General features: G+C 40.7%; 1 protein-coding gene across 2 annotated transcripts in view; it reads left to right on the top strand.

Moving 5' to 3' along the window:
* bcas3 (BCAS3 microtubule associated cell migration factor) overlaps positions 1-14,936 on the top strand; it is a 336,126-nt gene extending 321,190 nt beyond the window's left edge. For both annotated transcript variants that reach the window (XM_065960137.1, XM_065960136.1), the window contains one exon: positions 12,336-14,936. In XM_065960137.1, coding sequence (XP_065816209.1) covers positions 12,336-12,484 — 149 coding nt within the window. In that variant the 3' untranslated portion in view covers positions 12,485-14,936. The remainder of the gene's footprint in view (positions 1-12,335) is intronic.

Genomic DNA, 14,936 nt, shown 5'->3' with positions numbered 1-14,936 from the left:
TGGAGGTTGTTCTTTAAATTGTTATAGATGATTAAACATTACAGTACAGGTAATAGTTGTATCCACTTTTCTCTTCTTTTGGCCAATCAGAATATTTTTTGAAGAACGTTTCTGATCATCAGACTGTGTTTGGTTCTTGGCTCCATTGCAGGATGTTCTGACAATGTGGTTATGTTATTATGGTGGTTATGGTTATTAATTAAACATCTGGGCCAGGCCTTTAAATGTGTACATACCTGCCTTCAGAGAGTCCTCAAATAATCTAGTCTGCAGTTGAATTTCTTAAAAATGGTTTAAGAAATTCCTCAATATTTGCTTCGTTCTATATATTTGCTGTTTTAGTTTCTCATTGCATGGACCAGTCTGTGTCTGATGTTGCTCTTTCAACCCATGTTTAAGAGCAGCTGTCGGCCTGTAAAAGCCCCTCCACACAGTGTCCAGTGGTGCGGCGGCTGTCAGTCTGCGCTGAGTAAGTATCCAGTCAAATCCTGGGTCACCGCTAGGTTTTCATTAGAGGCCTAATTCAAAGCGGCCCACATAGAGTGTCAGGAGTGTCCCGGCCTGTTGTTGGCACCCTTTATAACACACTCTAATGAGCAGCCGCTGGGAAAGCTGCGGTCAGCTGCGTGTAAGGAGCCGGTGCAGCGCAGAATATACTATCAGAGAAGACGGAGAGAAAGTCCCTGCTCAAAGGGCGGAATCGGCCCCATGAATCACTTTCTTTTTCATTTGTTCCTTAATCACGCAACTTGTTGAGTTCTGTGATTCATGAGCCTCGCTGCTGGCTGTGTTTTACCCTGTGGAGTTCAAGCATCAGGCCAACATGCATTCCCAGCGGACCATAGCACATAGTTAGTGTGTTTTTAAAGGTGTTTGAGGCATCTGTTTGCTGCCGTGATTAGTCAGGAAAAAAAGCTGGAGTTCAGCAGCCGTGATGTTTGAAGACTGCGGCATTAATCAGCTTTAACTCTGCTATTTTCACTCAAGACATTTCCCGTGAACTTGCAAACATGAACAGGGAGGGCGGGTATCAAAGTACAAAAAAATCTGCTGTACTTTGTAGAGTTTTTAAATATCTATATGTGGATTTCTATCTTTCATTTTTTGATAAAAAAATCTTTGCTACTCCTACAATTTCAAAACGGCTCATTACGAAATATAGAGTAGGGAGTGCACATGACGCAGGCGACAGACATGATGACGACAGAGAATAAACGCATCTTCACATAGCACTGATTAAAAGGCAAAGATTCTCATTATAGTGTCAGACTCTGCTGCCTTCTGAGAACCCCTCCTCCCTCTCTTGTCCCGGTATCTGACCTTCTACCTGAGTAAATAATGTGTTTACAGATTTCACATGTCTTTCCACTGTTATTCGCTAAAAGGATGTAGACTTAGGGTACAGTTTTATCAATCCCAAAGCCTGTTTCACTTTGTGTTTAATCTGGCTGGAATATAACATTAGCAAAGAAAAAGCTACTTCACAACTGAAGGAATAATAGCCAAGATGACTCCGTGCTCACCTCGTCCCTTGAAATTGTTGTTTGGCATTATGAATACCTACTAACTTAATGATGATGGTTTCGATATCATTGATGATGATGATGACGATGGTTTTTGTTTGATAATGATGACTTATAAGATGGTTTCTATACTGATTAGAGCTCTCAAGAACTGCCCTCAATGTTGTGCTTTGCCTCTGGTCACTTCCTGTCAGTACCTGTGTGTCCAATCAGACTCAAAGCTGATCGTTTGCTCTTACTCACATTGTTCCCTTTTTTTCTAGATCCTCGTTTGTGTTGTACTTACTTTCTGATGTACGTCGCTTTGGATAAAAGCGTCTACTAAGTGAATTATAGAATTGTAGAATCATACTCCGTCCTGGAGCAGTTAGCGCTGTTAGCTAGCTCCCTGCTAGCTGCTGGTGGAGGAGGAAGGGAGGGATTTGGGAGGAGTGGAGGCCGTGGGCTGAGGGACAAAGGAGGTACATGTGCTAAAGTGCACCATCTACAGGACATCTGATCTGAAAGTGGCATGTTCTTCCTCAAACAGCAGTTATGTTTGCTGTGTACTCGCTAACATGAGCACAAATATGAGCGACTCATTGAGTCGTAGCAGGAGCAGAAGAGGTTCCAACATCCAGCACGTGGCTCCTTCTGAACCCTGCACATGCCATCCATCCTGATCTCCTGTATGCGCTGTGTGTGTGTCTGTAGCCGCATTAATGTGTGCTGTCTTACTCAGGAGGGTGTGCTAAGCCTGGCTTTTCACAGTCCATCAGGATGATCTCCGGTAGATGTTAATGAGCTTTCCTACTAATGTGGGCTCAGTCGTCCAACTGGACAGCTTTCTAAGGATTGTGCAAAGCAAAGGGCTCATAGAGTGGTGCTAACATGCTGTATGTGGAAAAACATCTGCAAGTCCTTTTAATGAATAGTGTTTCTTTATATACTGCTTAGTATCTTTTTGTTATAACATGCCAGTACTGATGATTTATGATGTTGGTGAACTGTTTGTAATGTGACACTGTTTGTGGTGGTAGATTTTCTGCATTAAGGAAGAAAGGGTTGTTTCCCTCCAAGCTCTTTGCAGGTCTAGTTTGATGATGCCGTTTTACCCATTCGTTAGTTCTTTTTGAGTACAAACTGAAGTCATGATTTACATAAGCTGTATCCACACAACTATGTTTCCAGAGATGCATCTTAGCAGCATTTCCAGAGTCTTCTCCTCCCAATATCGAAAATGTATAAAAACACAAAACCAGCTCTCGTTCTCTCAGCCAAAAGAAAGAAGTAGGGGTAATACAGCTTCAGGAATCGCTTAAATATAAGATTCTCTCCTACATATGTAGGCAAAGTAAGTATTATGAAAAACCTGACTTTATCTGTACAGCAGCAACCAGCATAGACAACGAAGTCCTCAGCATCTGTATTTAGAGTCTTTTTCACACACGCACTCCTGAAATTTTTCAGAAAATGTCAGAACAGCCGGCCCCTGAAATAGCCTTTTCACAGGTCCCTCTCAGCAGGAGATTTTCACTGTCAGAAGACAGAGGGAGGTTCAGTACATGACATAAAAAAGATTCTGCAGAACGGGAGTCTGTCACTATGATGACATTACTTTTATATCACTGCTACTTGTAATCGTTGCGAGCATCCCTCCGACCTTGCAGCAGCCGCAGGATTTGAGCCAGCCATGCCTGCTTGTTCGCGGGTCATTTTCTTGAACCTTCTTGCAGAAATGAATGAGTCGCTGGCAGGATGAAGTTGGAGTGAAACATTTTGCCGTCTGGATTCACGCATGCAGCACAACCCTAAACAATTTTGGGGAAATTTTCAGGAGTTTTGTGCATGTGTGAAAAGGCTCTGTGTTCAGTTTTTGAACCTGCATGTGTTAGATTATTTTAAAATAACTCAGTCGGCTCTACATATTAAATGACCAACCCAGAAGTTTCACATTTTTACATAATCAGCAGCATTTATGTTTTAGAACTTAAAGAACCTGAGAACCCCCTCCTCTCTCTCTCTCTCTCTCTCTCTCTCTCTCTCTCTCTCTCTCTCTCTCTCTCTCTCTCTCTCTCTCTCTCTCTCTCTCTTCCACAGTGCAGTAAATTGTCAGAGATGGGCTGTCTTACAAAGCTAGAGCAAATTAGAGATTTGTTTCTTGATATCTTAATGTTTTACACAATTAAATGTTTGTTCTATTTTTATTTATTTTTTTATAATTCTGCCGTAAACAAGTTTTGTTGAAAATAATTAAAGGCCTGTTTCATATTGAATATTAATTAAAGTTTTACAGGAAGTAAAAATTAAAAATCACTGAGTCCTCAAGAACGGGAAAATGACCTTTAGACAACAAAACGTTTTTTATTTTTTGTAACATGTAAACATTTTTATTTCTATTGTTAAGTTTGGACATTTCATATGGATTGTTATGCATTTGGGATCAGCCTCAAGTGGTCAGTCGAGGAACTGCAGCTTGTGCCAGTTCAATTATTTATTTATTTATTTTTTGCACTTGAAGTTTCTTTTTGTTCATATTGACGGCAGCTCAATCAGAGGGAGTATACTGGTACCCGCTGGAAGGAACCCACATTTATATATATATTTTTTAACATGTATGTGAAACATTTTTTTTTTTACAAAGTCAAGCGTGTGTGTGCGCCTCGTTGTAAGTGTGAGCGGGTGTGTGAGACTGTTGGGGGTTGAAATGTGACGTGAGAGCACTAATCAGAGCCAGCTGGGGCCAACAGTGAGATTAAAGTTAAAACACAAAAACAATCAGCTGGGATAAGTATACTATCGCTATGGGTTTCTGCCCTCATCCCACCCTCTGAGGGCGAGAGAGAGAGAGAGAGGATGGATGGATGGGGCTCCTCCGCCCGGCCTGCCTGGCACAGACCCTCTGATTAAGAGCTCCTTTGTGTTCTCTTTGATCCCCTCCTCTCAGAGTCTCACCACAACATGCACATGACACACAGACCCACTGCCAGTCTGCGCCACAGGACACGCTTTGTATTGGTTGCTCTGTGTGTGCGAGTGTTTTCATAGATATCCACACTTAAAGATAGAAGGACTGTCAGAAAATCAAGCTTGGTCTTTGCCTGAAAAGAAAATCTAAAATTCTGACCTAAGATCCTCTAACTTACTTCAGACCTTCTTCCTCAGCAGAGTTGGCATAGCTCAGTTGTTGTCTAACATTTATGGCAAGGTAACACTTACAGGTAATATGTTGAGGACAGAATTATATTTCTGCAAATGAAAAATGATAGTAAGAAGACAAAAGTCATGTTTCCATTTGACAACCATCAGTTCAGATGGCAAGACATGACGTAAAAAAGACGCTGTGGAAATCTAAGATAGCTGACAAAGCACTGAAATTACCGTTTTTTGCGGTAATATCAGTGCTACGTGTAATTGGACATATTAACAGTATCAACTAACAAGTACTAAAGAACATAATGCAAGCAGACAAGAGTACCAAGCTGCTTCTTTTCATGCAAAAAGACCAGTCATGATATTAATGGCATCTCCCGCTTGCAGTCATTTTACCAGAATATGATCTGCTGTGTTCACATATTGGCTCACCCTGACTCTGTGCAGACATTTTTCCACGAGCAGGAAAGGGAAAAGGCTGTGTAAAGTCTGTGTAAAATCAGGGTAAAAAAAATGTGGTCGTTTGTGTTCACACATGCAGCTCACCCCGAAAATGTTCCGGTAATTTTCAGAAAATGTATTGCAAGTGTGAATACGGCTCATGTGAACATCTTGACTTCTCCTGGCTTTCAGGCATGCCCTGAATCTGGACCAATCACTGTCAGTGTAGAAAGCTAAGAAAATGTAGTTGAGTAAAATCATTATTCCACCTCACCCACCCCCAATAGATAAAATAAATAAAAGCATAACAAAGGTTGTTTTTTTTTTTTAAATGTCCATGCTGTGTTCAGTTATTTGGATGAGGAAGTAATTTGATAGAAACTGGAATGATATAAGAACTATTAAAATAAACACCATGTTGGTGTAAGTTTTAGGTACAATACACTATATTTGTTTTACTGCATGTGACGCTAGATTCAGCCTGTGTGAAAATGAAAGTGTGTGTGTGTGTGTGTGTGTGTGTGTGTGTGTGTGTGTGTGTGTGTGTGTGTGTGTGTGTGTGTGTGTGTGTGTGTGTGTGTGTGTGTGTGTGTGTGTGTGTGTGTGTGTGTGTGTGTGTGTGTGTGTGTGTGTGTGTTGCACTGTAAGAGGATTAAAGGTCTGTTCACAGCCCAGGCTGCAGACCGGACTGTTTCTGATCATTCCTTCTGTATGTTCTGCTGATGAGGTATTAACTCTGCTCTGTATTATATGTGTGTCTGTCGCACTGTGTGAGGAAATATCCAAAATCAGCAACATTTTTTCTCCCTTGTTCAACTCTGCCAAGAACAACTCCCCCCCTCTCCCCCTGTCTAACTCTCGGGCCTGAAAAACCTCTCCGTTATCTCCAGCTGTGGCATCTGCTGCTGTTTTACTGATAGCTTTTTCGTGTCTGTATCTTGCGTTGACTTGCACTTTCTTTTGAAGTTTGGCCCCTGGTGTCGTCTCTGAACACAGCTCCCGTCTCAGCGGCTGCACTGAGTCAACACCAGCAACAGAACGAACGACTCGGAGATTAGGCTGCACACGTGTCGATTTTATCCAGAACATTTTAGTGTAGTGATTTCATAGGGAAGTTAAATAAAGCCTGGGAGAGAAAAGAAACGGCACACTATATCCAAAAAGTAGAATTTAAGATATTATCAGCTTTTAAATTTACAAAAACCCATCATTTGTGGCTTTAAAGACATTTTTTTGCGGATATGCCGCTATTTATTGGAACAAAACATTTATCAGCCGGCTCAGATCTGCCATCCTTTAAAAGCCCATATCAGTCAAACCCATACAGTAGTTTCCATTTCTTCATTGGCCTCCCTCCAGAGCCGCATTATCTACACATCACGTCGCACAAAACCACCTTGTAAATAACCATATTACTTTACCCAGTGACATCAGCCCCAGAGGAACAGATCCCCAACATTAGAGCGGCGGGGGATTGTGTCGGGGGCGTGAGAGGTTAAGACGTGTTGAATAGCTGGTAGGCGTCACACAATGAGGTGGATTAGGCAGCACTAGAAAGGGCCTTTAGGGCTTTACTGGGGTGTTCAGTAGCTTACAGCGCCTACAATAACACTGCAACTGTGCACATCCAGAGCTAGGGCTGGCAAAAAGGCTAGCAGGACGGGCAAGTGGCTGGCAGCCATGTGGTCATGAGAAGCAGGTAACAGGGAGACCGTGTACCTGATTCTACTTTATGCATTTTGTTGGAGGTCTCCAGACACTCCTGAAGTGCTCCTTCAGGAGTGTCTGGAGGAGAGGAGTCAAGAGAGCAGGAGGTGCAGAGGAGAGGTGAGGGCTCAGTCTCAGCGGCTCCAGCTCTTGTCGCTGCTTGCATGCATGGAGCTGTGGCTGGAAAACGATATCATTACAGATGACCCATATTCTCACAGCTAAACCTAGCACTGTGGCGTGAGCTGTAATACTGTAAATTCAAAGCCATGTGGGGCAGAATTTTCTTTTTTTTTCAAGTGATGAAGAACATTATTTGATGAGTTTTTGTTGTTGCTTTTGCTGCGTCCTTTCCTTTCCTAAAGTCTGCTATCAAAGTTTAAAATGTATTGTCACCAGGGAAGCATTTCACCTTAACCCATCCATACCAAAACCCCAACACAAAAACCTCAAATTTAATATGAATATTCAGGAGATCATAGAACGCAAAAGAAACTGCAAATTAAAAAATATGTATGAATAATAAAACAGAGGGCATTACTCAAAACAGACTTCTGCAGGAGATCATTCTCTATATGACCTGCCTTTATCTTTTTGCAGAAGAAAAGCTTTGCTTTACATCTTTTGTGTCATCATGTTGGGCATCTGTTAGTGAAGACATTATGTGCAGCGTATTGCATTCAGCATATTATCATAAAACATGATGGCAGGAGGGAACTTGTTTGGGAAGATCTTTTTTAGTTTCAGCCTGGCTCCAAAAATCAGATCAGGTCAAATATGTTTCAAGGAATGTGTCTTTTGGGTTTCTGGTGCAAAAACAAAGAACATAAAAGAAGAATATAAAAGTAGAAAGAGAGCAAACACTAGTGCTCGTACTCCACAGGGGTCTTGAATAAGAGAAAAGATATGATACACAGGGGCGGAACCAAGGGGTGACCAGGGCCAACCTAGATATCTGATTGGCCACCCCTAAAGCCCTGAACTATGATTGGCCATTTGCCTTGTCAGAGGAGAGACTCGTGTTTAAATCCACCTTTTGCGTTGTGTCACGCTACCTGTTTTCACTGCACATCAAACGACGCACGAGTGGGCTGAAATTTGTCTCGACTTAAAATCGAGTCAGAATTGCCCTTCAATTGCAAATTGTATCATTTGTTGAAGAAGAAACGACATGCTAGTGACAGATTAAAAATAGAGGAAAGAGAGAAAATAGAAAACCTATTAGAAACCTCACTGGATACATTTCCAAGAATTGGCCTCATAAATCCACAAATGATCTGAAAACAAACCAGCAGCTTCAACTCTGCCTGGATTACTGCAGCATTTGAGCCCTGTGTGGTGTTGGAGAATTAAACAGGGGGAAAATTTTAAGGTGGGGGTGGGAGCTGGGATAACACCACACAGTGGCACATTGCGTGTTAGCGGGGATAATAACACTCTGGCTTGTATTAGGTTTCCTGGGCTGAAGTAAGAAGCTCACTTCCTGCGTGCACTCTGTGACAAAGACAGAAACTGGCTCCGAACATCTGCAGGATGTGGTAAACTCACGCTGCGGTTTCATGTCTGTTATGACTGTATGAAATTTGAAAAGACTATTGAGCTAATTAGAGCTCCTGTTCATCTGAAGGTCATGGATGTGCTGTACAGTTTGACAGACAGCAGAGAGAATTAATAACATAATACTCTGAAGTCGTCAAATCTGGGAAACTGTTGACCACAAATTCAAGCTGCAGAGAATAAATCTCAGCTTCTCTTTGATCTGCTTCACACTGTTTTTATTGTCAGTGCAGGCTATCATTTTTTTTTACACATTAATTCCCATAAAAAATCCCATTATCTGTACCTAACCAGTCTCTTTTATTTAAACCTTTGGTTGTTCCAACTCCTCTCTTGGGGTTCAATCATAAAAGAAAACACAGGCTGACTCCACTGGAAAACCACATCCATGTTAGCTTCCTTACTATGATAAATGAGGCCTGATGTTTGTCATAGTCAGCATCTAAAACATTTCACAAACATGGTTAAATCCAAATTTGAAATATGTTCATGTAAATTACCAATGAATCAGTTAGCAGAGTGTGATGTGACTTCCTTTCACAGAGGGCTAAGGAGAGACTCATTTCTGATATTGATTGGTGTTAACAGCAGCTAATAGCACCGAATGTGAGAACACAAACACATTGACGACTCATTACTGCTAATGAGCTCATTGGTCCTGTGGTCTTTAGTACAAGCCCTTTTGATAAATGCATAGATGAATCTGAATATATATATTTTAAGGTTTTCCAGGACATTTCAATCAATAACACTACCAATGCATTGCTTTTTTTATTGTTTACCTGATGCTGCTGTTTAGGTCACAATGAGCAAAAGACATGAAAGCAAAATATGCTTAGAGATGCTAAGTTATTTTGATATCATCTCTGCGGTCAATGATGCTGTTGTGCTATTGGCCAATAGTGAATGCTGAATGAAGTGAGCCCAAATGATCAGCATATAGAGGGGGCGTGTCATGACACCTGTCAATCATTTACACCACAGAAGTGAATGGAAGAGGGTGTTAGGTATGTTACAGTGCCTGAGCTGTGAAAAATAAGCCCATTTAGAGATATTGTGTGTTTACTCTTGTCACTATTAAGTTCAGTTGCTACTCTAGGTTTCACCAAAATTTAAAACAATCTGTTTCTCATCTTTATTGCATAAGAAAGTGAGGACTTAGCTCTACTAGCCCTCCCGATTTTATGCATTTTTCCCGTTTTAATCCACTTCTTAAAGTTTGAAGTTGTGAAAGTATGGACCTTTGAACATTCCCCTCGTCTGCCTGCAGCTGCGAGCAGCTTGTTCCATGTAACCTGCACTTTTCCTCTCTTGTACGTGTATTATCGAATCCCGCTCTCAATTTGTCGATGACAGTCTGACTCTGTCATGGATGCACACGGCTGCACATTCACAGGGCGTGGACCGCTGTCAGCAGAGCAGCCAGGCAGATTAAATACAGCAAGGCTCCTGATGGACGTCACTATTCACTACATGCATCACGGTCTTAATACTGCGCTGCCACTTCCGCGCACGCCATTCTGTCCGTACATCCACGGATATGGTTTACAGCATGTAATAACAGTAATCGGTTCCTTATGGCCGTGAGACATGAGCCGGGCAGCTTGGGCAGTGCACAGTGAGGGATGTTGGAGGGCTGTGGAGCAGCGTGACATGTCAGAGAAATGTTTGGTGTCACTCCGAGAATGTCGGTAGATGTGGTCGATTTGGTTTTAGTCCCAGAATAACTGATGAGATAATCCAACAAACGAGGACTCCGTCTGATTGAAACATTCCTCGTTCCAACATGTCTTTTGAATAATGCAACCAGAAGGGGAAACTCCTCCTGGGATATCCTTTTTTTGACCTACTGTCTGTAAAGTAAAGTGAAAATGCAGACCACCATGTGCACTTTGAAACTTTCAAAAAAATGATATGTCATGCACTGTTTGATTTGCTTGTGTTTGTTCGTGTATGCAGACAGTTTGTTGATCAACTGTTTTGTCCAGATTATCTGACCTACATCATAACTCAGCCCCACAGAGTTCTGCATTCCTGCTGACTGCAGGGAGGCCATGTTGTGACTGCAAAGTGCATGAAAGCATAAATAAAGGAATGTTTTTTCTCAAACAAGTGAGCATGGTATAAGCAGGATGACGCCCTGTTCATTGTCAGGTGTTGATGCACTCCATGTTGTCCATTATTCCCTGATAATGAACACCTTGTCAGCCATTATTCCTGACTGAGAACTGAAAGTGAGTGCATCTGAAATAATGCTAATAACCAAATTGAACATAGATGCACAAATAACTTAATAACAGTAATAACTCAAAGTAAAGGTTGAAACAGGATGGCAACGTGTGATGTGACAGTGTTGTAAATAATCTCAATTGTTATCATTTCCCTTCCAAAGTAATTATTCTGTTTTTATCTTCCTGTGTGATGAGATGAGAGATTTTGTTTCTACATTTGATTTCATTTCTAATATGGAGGCAGAAATAGTCAAATTTAGCAGAATGATCCTTTAACAGGCTTTTAAACTTGAGCTTTTACATATGAAAGTTAAGTGTAACTATACAGTCTAAATGTAGTTTGGATTACTTAAGGTTTAAACATCTTTGGTTTTGTTTTATATGCTTGAAATTTTGTTTGATTTTGAGTTTTTTTTTTTTTTACTAACTTTTAGGACTTTGAGATGTTTAAAAGAATACGTCTTAGCCTGTTTCCACAGTTGTTTCTGAGAGTTTGTAACACAAGCAGCCTTACTCAGCACATGCCAACACGAAGGAGTGCAAAATTCAAAAGGCTTCGACTTAAATCAGAAGTGATCTGATCAAAGAATGTAGAACTAGACCTGACAGAATATAAGATAAGATAAATCTTCTAATAATCCTGAAGATAATTCTGGTGCCAGGTTGCTCCAACATTACAGTACAGAAAAAGAGTAACACAAAAGAGCATTAAATGTGAGTGAAATACAAAAAGATCAAGTGTATTATAAAGGTGAAAAAAGCAGAGGCATGGAGTGCTGCATGGATGTTGAAAATGTTTTAAAAATTGCTAAAAAAAAAAAAAAGAATGAGTCCTTCTGAAGCTCTTCAGTGTGGGGATCTTAGAAACTGAGTCCATCAGAGGGGTATAAATAAAGATAATTTAATTCATCAGGGCTTTAGATTCATAAAAACATGTTTCAGCTGAGATGAAGGCCAGTATGACTGAAACATGTTTACATGAATCTGTAACCCTGATGAATTAAATACTGTTTTATTTACACACGTCTGATTGCCTCAGACCTCTTCTATAGCTTCTATGTTTTCTAAAGTATTTAGTTAAGTATGATAAATTAAGAAGCAGAGTAAGATATGTAGCACAGTGATGGGATTATTGACAGTTCAGACACAGACTCAGACTCTCTTTATGTTAGCTTCATGTAGTGACCACAATGAAAAACCCTAAAGGTCATAAAGAAAGGTGATGATGATGATTGCACATGATAATAATCACAATAAAGCCCAATGGTGAAAGTTAGTCTTCACACTATATTTTAATTGTAAAAAGTATTTTTACACGTGAAATTAAATCCAATATTGCACAAAATATGAGAGTAATCATTGCACATAATAATGGGCACAATACAGCCCAGAATAAAGATACTGTAGTGTATATTATACACAAGTTGTGAAAATGATTGCATATGATATGAAAACAGTACTGCTCTTATATACTCAGTTTTTCCTGCTGCAGAAAGTGAAGGTGTTATTGTTTGATGGCTACAGGTAGAGAAAGACCTCCTGTGGTGTTCTGACCAAACTGCAGATTTAAAATGATTAATAATATGAATACATTTTATTTGTATTTAAAGTGTGAAGGCTCGATACAAATCTTTAATACGAACTTAAGAAGACTAATTCTCTCTCTCTCTCGCTCTCTCTCTCTCTCTCTCTCTCTCTCTCTCTCTCTCTCTCTCTCTCTCTCTCTCTCTCTCTCCCCTTGCAGAGCTGCAGAGGGAGGGCAGCATCGAGACCCTCAGCAACAGCTCGGGTTCCACCAGCGGCAGCATCCCGAGAAACTTCGAGGGCTACCGCTCCCCTCTGCCCACCAATGAGGGCCAGCCGCTCAGCCTCTTCCCCACCAACTTCCCCTGAGGAGACCCACCTCTGTTCCAGAAACATCCACCAACACCCGGCCCTCCTGACCCACCTCTGCCTCCCTCCCCTCCCCTCCCCTCCCCTCCTCTCCCGACAAATCTGACTCTCTGATGTGTTACATTGAACCCAAACTGTGTCTAGGATTTCTGTTCTCTCTCACAGCTCAGTGTGATCACAAACAGAATCAGTATTTTATTACTTAAGTCTGGAAAGTTGGATTAAGTCTGTGGAGAGTTCCAAATATTTTGACCATTTTAGAGATTCAAAAAAATATATATCATTTAGTTTTAAAACTTGAATTGCTTTCATGTCTGGATGAAAACACCTCAGCAAATCACTGTAAAAAACACTGTAAAACTAATTTCACTTCAGGTTAACAGTTTTAACTGTCGCTGAACAATTAACCAAATTTGCAGTTTCCACACAGAGTATTTTCATACAGCTGCAGTCACCGGGGAAATTCCATTATTGTCAATAACAGATCTTCAATTACGGACCAGAATCACTCTGCCTGTTACCTTCCTTGTTGTTTTCAGAGACCAGCCGTCCTCTCCTCTCCTCTCCTGCAGCTCAGTCTGCCGTGTCCTCCGCCCGCCATCATTCTTTTTCTGTGTGTTTGAAGTTTTACGGTGTGCCTATTGTCTGAATGAGCCGTAAGAAAGGGAGCGCAGACGGAGGAGAAATGTTTATTCCAGTCAGTGACGTGTAGCAACCATGTGTGTGTGTGTGTGTGTGAGTGTGTTGCTGCTTGCTCAATGTTTTTCATTAATTTTGGTCCTGTTCTGCCTTTGATTCTCATGCATTTGCTTTTGTCTAAAAGATGCAGTAATGACATGACACTATATGTAGGTTGCTACGATAATTTTGATGTTTACGCTGTGATTGAGAAATGTCATGTGGATTATTTTGAACCCCAAAACCTCGGCCTTGCAGAGTCCATTTGAATTGAGGGGAGTAATGGACTACATGCCGTTTTTTGTACGGTAGCAACTTTTGACCAAAATCTTTTATCTGCCTCTAAAATAAAAAAATGTATTTTGCTTAAATGTTCTAGCTTTTCCCATAACAAAAATTGACTTTGATAATCAGAAATCCTTTTATTCACACACTTGTTTGACTTGGTGAAATCTTAAATGCACTATTTACAGAGTCACCTCAGAAAAAAACAACAAAGGAGAAATCAGGTGTTTCTCAAACCTGGGTCGTCTTTTTTACAGAATGTCTGCATCTTATCTTAATGACTAATGTATGCAGAAAATGTTGTCCAGTGAATTGCGTCAGCTGGCGGCCTCAAAACAGGCCGTGATAGCTGCGATGTATTCGCCGCAACAAGTGGACCTGATCAACTTACTGTAGGTCCCCTGACAGTTTTTACTCTTTATCACTGACTGACTCAGATTGTTCTTTTATGTGTCAGACAACATAACAAACAGGATCCCTGCAGAGAGAGAACCTGTTTTCATTAAAGGACAAAGATGATGTTTTTAAACCACAAACATCTGTTGCATCACTCTCCTCAAAGCCACCCGACTCCATTGATAAAAACAGTCATTTTACCTCTCAGAACATGGAAGGCGCTGATCTACTGCTGCCTCTATCTGTAAGTTGAAGATAACACTTTAAAAAGCCCTGAGTCACATCACAGTAAATATACCCAACAAGCCGATTCAGGGGTGGACCTGCAGCTCCCATGTTCTGCTAAGGTCAAGTTGATAATAAAGAGATGAAACCTTTTTGTTACTCTATTCAAAGCCAGACTCCATTCACAAAAACATTGATTTGACCTGAAAGAGCGAGGACCTTGTTTGTATACCTCGGCCTTCAATTGCCAGTTTGTTTGTCTGATCGTGTGACTTGACTTCAGTGTTTTAAATGTTTGGTAAAGATCCTGTACTTTTTTTTAAAACATCAGCCACTTCTTTAATTCTGCAAGTTAAAGGGCCTGATTCTTTAATGGAGTCTGGTAGTTTGAATCAGAGAGTGATGAACGGCTCTCACACAAAGGTCTCTCTCTGTAGGGAATCTTTCTGTAAAGTTGTCAGACACTTTGAGTGACAATCTGAGTCCACTAGTGGAAAAAGAAAACTAGATTTTTCAATCGGACTCACTCTGATCAGGTACATTTGTTCTGAAAGAGAACACATCCAGAAGATAGAGCAACCTACAGGAGCAACGTAAAGATATTTGTTATTAATTTAGACCCTTAAATCTGTTTTAAAAAGCCCCAGGTTGACAACACTTGAATTCCCCTGTAAAGATAAACACAGTGTACAATCCCATGTGTGAGTGTTGTGGAGCTGGCTGCATGTCATGAAGGCCTGTTGTTACTCGGTCACTGATTCTAGTTTGAAATGAGAGCAAACGCTTGTTGTTGATTAGTGAAATACTGACTTGTTTTTGCAGCATTCATGCAAAGAAAAGAACATAATAAAAACGAAAGAAAAAGGAA

The sequence above is a fragment of the Labrus bergylta genome, chromosome 11, assembly GCF_963930695.1.
Source record: "Labrus bergylta chromosome 11, fLabBer1.1, whole genome shotgun sequence".
Lineage (NCBI taxonomy): Eukaryota > Metazoa > Chordata > Actinopteri > Labriformes > Labridae > Labrus > Labrus bergylta.
The sequence above is the reverse complement of the archived record's forward strand: the minus strand, read 5'-3'. Positions and strand labels throughout refer to the sequence as shown.